Source organism: Equus quagga, chromosome 1 (genome assembly GCF_021613505.1).
Source record: "Equus quagga isolate Etosha38 chromosome 1, UCLA_HA_Equagga_1.0, whole genome shotgun sequence".
NCBI lineage: Eukaryota > Metazoa > Chordata > Mammalia > Perissodactyla > Equidae > Equus > Equus quagga.
The window spans coordinates 129,634,174-129,642,700 of NC_060267.1; the positions used below are offsets into that span (position 1 = coordinate 129,634,174).

At 37.5% G+C, this 8,527-nt stretch overlaps 1 protein-coding gene across 3 annotated transcripts in view; it reads left to right on the forward strand.

Annotated features, from left to right (window-relative positions):
• DENND6A (DENN domain containing 6A) overlaps positions 1-2,607 on the forward strand; it is a 60,732-nt gene extending 58,125 nt beyond the window's left edge. For all 3 annotated transcript variants that reach the window (XM_046683683.1, XM_046683689.1, XM_046683699.1), the window contains one exon: positions 362-2,607. In XM_046683683.1, the coding sequence (XP_046539639.1) occupies positions 362-493 (132 nt within the window). In that variant the 3' untranslated portion in view covers positions 494-2,607. The remainder of the gene's footprint in view (positions 1-361) is intronic.
• Positions 2,608-8,527: the final 5,920 nt, after the last annotated feature.

Here is an 8,527-nt window from a genome sequence, read left to right on the forward strand (position 1 = left end):
TCAATTGATGGTAGATCTGACTGAAAATACTTGGTCACCCAAGCAGATCATAGATGCCATATTATTTCAGAAGTATTTACGTGGAGTCTAATGAGCTCTACAAAAAACATTGTCAGTTATATTTAATACTACATGGTATGTGTAGGTATTATCTGTTAATTTACATAGAAATTTTTTTATTGAACTCCACATTATATGGTTTAAATGGCATGTTCTTTGCTTTTTTACAGTTTCTGTAAATTCTGGTCTGAGTCTGAAGTTTCCAAATCATTGGACCATTGAAACTGTTTATTTAGAGAATAAAATGTATTAATATAGACTCAGAGGATAACTTAAATGCTTCCAAATATTCTTTATGTAGTTGCAGGCGGATCGAGAGCATTTACCCGTGAAACCTGACACTATGGAAAAGTTACGGACACACATAGATGCAATTATCTTAGCGTTGCCAGAGGACCTACAAGGCATACTGCTCAAAACGGGCATGACGTGATATTTGCCAGGATATTCCAGCCAAAAAGGATTGTGCACCATGAAGCATACTGACATCTCAACAAGACGCACAAAGAGATCTCTCAGAGTGGAAAATAGCCGTGAATCCTGGCTACAGGGTGGAAAGACTGTACTGTATAAACAAACCTTTTTAGTGCATTATTTTTAAAAATAGATATCTGTGGTGGTTCCACTTTAATACTGAAACACCGAAAGGCATTTCTATATTTTTAATCATGTTCTAAAGTGCTCTTATGAGAGACCTGTGGGGCCATCAGTGTAAGTGATTCCAAACTGCAGTGCTGGCATTGCAGATATTTTTTTAAATTGGTGCTGCTTTGCCCAATCATGTTAAAAACTCAGGGGGATATAAAAATAACATTCACACTGGCTAATCTTCTTAAGCAGAAGGAGAAGACTGAACTGTCCAATTGTAATTAGAAGTAATTATTGCTTTTGTAGTGCCTTCCATTGTCCTATATGTTTCACAAAGCCCAGCTGCTAGTCTTGAAGCTTTTTCTTAACTTGATTGTGATAGTAATTTTATGAGGCATTCTTTTAAGTAACCATTGCTTAAAAATATGTTTCTTGCCTCCCACTGTGTTTATTAGTAGTGGCATGGTGTTTTGTTTTTTCTTCAATTGTCATGTAGGTTTCATTTCATTATTTCTGTACCATTTTCAAATTTAATCTTATCAGTTTGTCCAAAGGCAAGATGGCATCTAGTATTAATTATGGAAGAATTTATTTCGTGTTACCTTTTACTAATTGGGCCTGTTTAAGTTAATTAGCTTGGATGTCTTTCAAAGACATTCTAATTATAAACCTCATAATCAGCTATTTTTTAAACCGAACTATTCTTATTTCAAAGGCATTCATAAACCTTTTATGTGATAGTCATTTGAGTGATTATAAGATTGATTTCCAGCATTATTTGTTTGGTAGGGTTTTTTCTCCCAAATTAATATTTCTCAGAACACTTTCCCTACTGTTGTTTGACATGGGAACTTTTGCCTGAATCATTGTTATAGCTAGTTTTTTGTTGTTGTTTTTGTTTGTTTCTGTTTTGTTTAATCTATTCTACCTTGCCAAAAATGGAAGATTGTGGTTTGGTAGAGTAAGATTGTTTGGCGTGTGTTTGAATAGGAGTATCCCACAGAAGCCACTATTTAAAATAGGCACACATGACACAGCATATATGTAAATAGCTGTGTCTTGCATTACCTTCTAAGTAACCAAATTCAGTTGTATGTGTTTGTGAAAGAAACGGCTTCAGAAGCTATCGTTGGTTTTCTGTTAATATAACTCTTTGGGGCGCCCCTGACCCAAGAAAGGCACCTCGTGTCTGTAACTGTGGTCTTATACCCAAGTGTGCCCTTTTCTCATGGATACAGTCTCTTGAAGCATACCTCACAGTCATAGAGAGAATATGGCATTTGAAAGAAATTACTTGCCTTGGGTCATATAAGTTATTTTGTGAAACAACAGTTGTCCTTATGGAAAAGGGGCAACTACTTTTATATGCTAAAGTATTTCATATCTTCCTGGGGAACCTTATTTAGGTATAAATGGTCATCTTATTATTTTTCAAAAAGGTGTATTTTAATAATCTTACAGTTTATATGCAATTTGCGACCAGATTTTGAGTTAGTGTCATATCAAGGATCTTTTAAATTATACCACTACAGGATGTATCATTTCAAGTTTATTTTGCACAGCTAAAGAGTAGCAAAGGATGCCACTTACCATAATAATGGTATCTTCATAGTTACTATATTTAACTAAAACTTAACACCATATCATACTTACTGGTTTATCTATTAATTCCAAATTATGTACCTGTAAAAATAACTGCAAATTTCATTGGGAACCTGAGAAAGACTGACCGGTAACTTAATTTTTGTGTTTTTTTCAGAGTTGTCTTTTTTTTTTGAGGAGATATTGTTAAGATCTAAAACCTGCCACTTAATGTTTATCTGCACCAGCATCCGAAGAGATCACTGCTTTCAGGGTGTTACGTAATGCCTACTGCCTTCATTTCAGTGAAAAGAGGTTTTGTGAAGGCATTTATGGTCATTACTGAAAACTGAATTAAAGGCCTTGGATTTTAAAGCACTTGGATGTCTTGTGTGATTTCTGAGTAAGGTTGGAATGCTTGAAAAAATGCATAGCAAATGAAACTTGTGCATTGTGTGATTGCTTTTCCTTCCTAACTTATTTTTTTTTAGTTCAAATGAAAACCTTCTTCTGTTTACTTCACTATGAATGGATGAATAGTCCAGTTTAATAACAGACAGATCACTTAAATGATTTCATATCCTTCCCAGCAGTGTATTGATTTTATAAAATGTTCTGATGAAAATTTTCTAGCTTAGTAATCTAGGTATTGTTAAGTTCTCCTTCATTTGCTACTTTTTCCTTTTTAACCTTAAATCTCAAATTACTTTTATTTCTTCCTCTTCCTTTTTAAAAGTAGCAAGTGTATGATACTATTCTTTGAATTTTAATTTATTTAATATTAAAATATATTGGATGTTACTCCTCTTTGAAGTTACTGGTTAGTATCCATCAAAGTATACCATGAAATATTTCAGTACAGTTAAAAGAGATGCCATTAAAATGTATCCTTTGTTTCCATTTCCTCTTAATTTATTTGTTTTTTATACGCCCAAATTTTACTCTCTCCTTTTAGCATAACTTGGGGGGAAAAAAAGTTAATTGTTAGCTTTCTAATGTTAGTGTTCTAAAAACAGATAATTGAAGAAGACAAAAAGCATCTCTAATTATGGATAAATATCATTTAAATAAAATATATTAACTCACGGTAATGACTAAATTATTAATAATTTGATATCCCTTCATATATCTAAGATATAATACTTATTTGCCATCTACAACTTGGTTGAATTATGGTATTTATTATTATATCAATAGAAATTAGCGGGGCCAGCCCTGTGGCCCAGTGGTTAAGTTTGGACGCTCTGCTTTGATGGCCCATGGTTTCACAGGTAGGAATCCTGGGCGCAGACCAGATGTAAGATACAGAATGATGATTGCTAAAATTTATCCCACATTTAGCCATGTGTTAGAAAAACAAGTTTGAAGCTGATAGTTGGTTAATAAAATAAGCTTGTGACGTTTATTTTGCAGTTATACCAGTGCCTGTCTCATGATACATAAGTGTTGAGGGAAGAACAAAGATGGCAGTAGAATTCTGCTATATCCTATTCTCCAGTGTTACTTCTGCACTTTTGGACACCAGCCCTTTTCTGTTTCCCATTACTTGAATGCCGTGCTATGCCTCTCCAAATTAAGATGATTATTGTCTGATAATCATAGGTTTCGTTTCATTTTACTAGTGCCAGCACTAGGCTTGGGGTCTTCTGTTTCTTTTTGCCTTGCCATTCTCTTTGTCATCATAATACCTTTTCTGCTTAGCCATTAGAAAGGTAAGCTTCGTGGATTTTTCATCTTTTTTCCTGTTCCTCATGTTTTTCCATATCAACCAGTATGAATACGTTGTAATATAAATTGCTTCTAGATTGATTGAGATACCTTTGAAAAATAGTAACTTTATATTCCAGAGTTGTCATAGTTGCTATTAAGTGAATAGATTTTTAAAGATTTTATTTTTCCTTTTTCTCCCCAAAGCCCCCTGATACATAGTTGTGTATTTTTTTTAGTTTTTTTAGTGGGTCCTTCTAGTTGTGGCATGTGGGACGCCACCTCAGCATGGCTTGATGAGCGGTGCCATGTCGACGCCCAGGATCCGAAGCAGCAAAACCCTGGGCCGCCGAAGCGGAGCGTGTGAACTTAACCACTTGGCCATGGGGCTGGCAATGTGAATAGATTTTTAGACTTCAGTAGGAAACAATTGATTTTGATTTAATGAAATGGGTAAATGTTTGTATAGCCAGAGGTTCTCGTGGTAGAAAAACAGCTTTATGGAGATATAATTGACATACAGTAAACTGAACACATTTAAATTGTACAAATTGATAAGTTTTGACTTTTGAATACACCTGTAAAACCATCACCACAGTCAAGACAGGAACATATCAATTGTCACCCTCCAAAAATTTTTCCCATGCTCCTTTGCACTCTTTCCTGCTGAACAACCACTGATCTGTGTTCTGTCAATATAGATTAGTTTGAATTTTCTGGGGTTTTATATAAATGGAATCATACAATATGTCCTTTTTTTGACCTGACTCTTTTTCTTTCTTAATGTCTTATTTTTTGGAGGAAGATTAACCCTGAGCTAACTACTGCCAGTCCTCCTGTTTTTGCTGAGGAAGACTGGCCCTGAGCTAATATCCATGCCCATCTTCCTCTACTTTATATGTGGGACACCTACCACAGCATGGCTTGCCAAGCGGTGCCATGTCCGCACCTGGGATCCGAACCGGTGAACCCTGCTGCCAAAGGGGAACGTGCGCACTTAACCAATGCACCACTGTGCCGGCCCCTTAATGTCTTAATACAGTATATATTTGTCTTCCCTCTGCCAAACCCTGAGCCAACCACTTTTCCCAGGCTGTCTGGGGATGTATAGGGAAAGGAACACATAGGGCAGATGAGACATGGGAGAAATAACTGTGGGAGGCGGAGAGGGCTCCTTAACATGGCGAAGAGGGTGGAAAAGGAGGGCTACCCTATGGCCTCTGGGAGGGCAAGGCCTGAATGGCATAGGAGAAGAGCTGTTCCTTCAGAAAAGAATTCCTGGCATAATGATGAGGTTTCCAAACATTCCCACTTCTGGCCCTGGCAGCCGCAGCCCCAGTGAACTTGGCCGCTATGTCAACGTCTCCTGAAATGGTGCTGATTTGGAAGTTATGGCTAGGGATAAGTGAGGTCGGGGCCGTGAGCCTGCCAAGCTCTTGAGGCTGTCATCTGTCAGTGTCTTGGGTCGTTTCGATACGGCTGCAGACAGTGGTTGGCTCAGCTGAGAGGTGCTCCTGACCAGGGAACGGGTGGAGACGAATTTGGTGTAGACGTACATTTTCAGGGAGTCGGGGGCTGTGGCAGGAGAGCTGCTCCCAGTGCGGAGTGGTCTGATTCCTTTCACTCAGCATAATGGTTTTCAGATGTCATGCATGTTGCATGTATCAGTAGTTCATTTTTTTAAGTTGCTGAGCAGTATTCCATTATATGGCTGTAATGCAAATTTCTTATCCACTCACCTGTTGATGGACATTTGGGCTGTTTCTAGTTTTCGGCTATTACAAATAAAACTGCTATGAATACTTGTGTACAAATCTTCGTGTGGACACACACATCTTTTTCTCTTGGGTAAATGCGTAGGAGTGATATGAGTGGGATGGCTGGATCATATGGTAGGTGAATTGTTTAACTTTCTAAGAAACTGCCACACTGTTTTCGAAAGTGTTTGTACTAATTTGTCACCACCAGCCCTGTCTGAGGGTTCCAGTTTTTGCATATCTTAGCCAACACTTGGTATGGTCAGCCTTTTTAATTTTAGCTATTCTAATAGGCTTCTATTGTTATCTCATTTTGATTTTAATTTGCATTTCCCTAATGACCTGTGATGTTGAACATCTTTTTGTGTGCTTATTAGTCATCTGTAGATGTTTTTTGGTAAAATGTCTGTTAAAAATTTTGGTCACTTTTAAAATTGAGTTGTTTAATTTATAATGGTTGAGTTTTGAAAGTTTATGTATTCTTTTTCAGTGTTTTTTTTTATAGGGTTTTTGTCTCTAATTTACAATATTTCTTTTCTTTCTTTCTTTCTTTCTTTTTTTTGATGAGGAAGATTGGCCCTGAGCTAACATTTGTTGCCAGTCTTCCTCTTTTTGCTTGAGGAAGATTGTCCCTAAGCTAACATCTGTGGCAATCTTCCTCTATTTTGTACGTGGGATGTGTCCGCAACATAGCTTGATAAGTGGTGTGTAGGTCTGCACCCGGGATCCAAACCGGCAAACCCTGGGCTGCTGAAGTGGAGCATGAACTTAATTGCTGCACCACTGGGCCAGCCCCACATGTATTCTTTTTTTTTTAAAGATTGGCCCTGAGCTAACATCTGTTGCCCATCTTTTTTTTTTCCTTCTTCCCAAAGCCCCCCAGTACATAGTTGTATATTCTAGTTGTAGGTCTTTCTAGTTCTGCTATGTGGGACGCTGCCTCAGCATGGCCTCATGAATGGTGCTAGGTCTGTGCCCAAGGTCCAAACCGGTGAAACCTTGGGCCGCTGAAGCAGGGTGTGGGAACTTAACCACTTGGTCATGGGGCCAGCCCCAGAGATTTTATGTATTCTTTCATTTTTATTTTTATTTTTTTTTGCTTTTTCTCCCCAAATCTCCCCAGTACATAGTTGTATATTTTAATTGTGGGTTCTTCTACTTGTGGCATGTGGGATGACGCCTCAACATGGCCTGACGAGCGGTGCCATGTCTGCACCCAGGATTTGATCTGGCGAAACCCTGGGCCGCCACAGCGGAGCACGCAAACTTAACCACTCGGCCATGGGGCTGGCCCCCCCATATATATTCTTGATACAAGTTCTTTTTCAGATAATATGGTTTGCAAAGATTTCCCCCTCCTCCCAGTTTGTGACTTGTAGTTTTCATTTTGATAACAAGATCTCTTGAAGAGCAGAAGCTTATGAATTTTTACACATTCCTGCAGGGATTTTAATTGGGATTGTATTAAATTTATAGGCAAATTGGAGAGAGAAGTGGTATCCTAATAATAATGTCCTCTGATCCATGAACAAAGTATATCTCTCTATTTATGTCTTCCTTAAGTTGTCCCAGAAATGTTTTGTAGTTTTCAGGGTACAAGTCTTTCACATCTGTGAGATTTATCCCTAAGCCTATCATTTTTTATATTGTTGTAAATGATACCATTTTTAAAAATTCAGTTTTCAATCAAAAGTTCAGTTAAAAATACTAGTATATAGTTGATTTTTGTGTACTGATCTTGTATCCCTCAACCTTACTAAACGTTATTAGTTCTAGTAGCTGTTTTGTGGCAGATTCCATCATATTTTTGACATAGAAGATCATGCCATCTGTGAATAAAGACTGTTTAACTTCTTTCCATTCTGGATGACTTTTATTTGTTTATTTTTGCCTGATTGCAGAGGCTAAAACCTCCAATACAATGTTGAATAGCATTGGTGAGGGGACATCTCTGTCTTGCTCCTCATCTTAAAGGAAAGCATTCAGCCTTTTATTGTTAAATATGATATTAGCTGAAGGTTTTTTGTAGATGTCCTTTATCAAGTTGATGAAGTGCTCTTCTATTCCTAGTTTTCTGAGAGTTTTTATCAGGAATGGGCTTTGGATTTTGTTAAGTGGTTTTTCTGAATCTATTGAGATAATCATATGATTTTTCTTCTTTGGTTTGTGAATATGATTGATGTGTTAACATTGACTGTCTTTTGAATGTTAAACCAACTGTGTTCCTGGGATTAACCTCACTTGGTCTTGATGTGTTGTGCATTTAATTCAGTTTTGGATTTGATTTGCTAAAATTTTGTTTAGAAGTTTTGCATCTGTGTTCATGAGGGGTATTAGTGTGTAGTTTTTTAATAATATCATTGGCTGGTTTTGGTATCAGGCCTCACAGAGTGGGTTAGAAGAGTTTGTTTCAAGATGGCATTATTTCTTCCTTAAATGTTTGGTGGAATTCACAAGTAAAGCCGTTCGGACCTGGAGTTTTCTTTGTGGGAAGGTGTTTTTACACTTTCAATTTTTTAAAAAAGATACAAAGTTATTAAAGTTACCTATTTCTTCTTGAGTGAGGTTTTGGTAGTTTGTGTCTTTTAAGAAATTTCGCCTGAAATTTCACAATGATGTAAACTATTATGAACAACAACAAAAAGAAATGTAAACAGGAGCTGGCCCCGTGGCCGAGTGGTTAAGTTCGCGCGCTCTGCTGCAGGCAGCCCAGTGTTTCGTTGGTTCGAATCCTGGGTGCGGACATGGCACTGCTCGTCAGACCACGCTGAGGCAGCATCCCACATGCCACAACTAGAAGAACCCACAACGAAGAATACACAACTATGTACCAG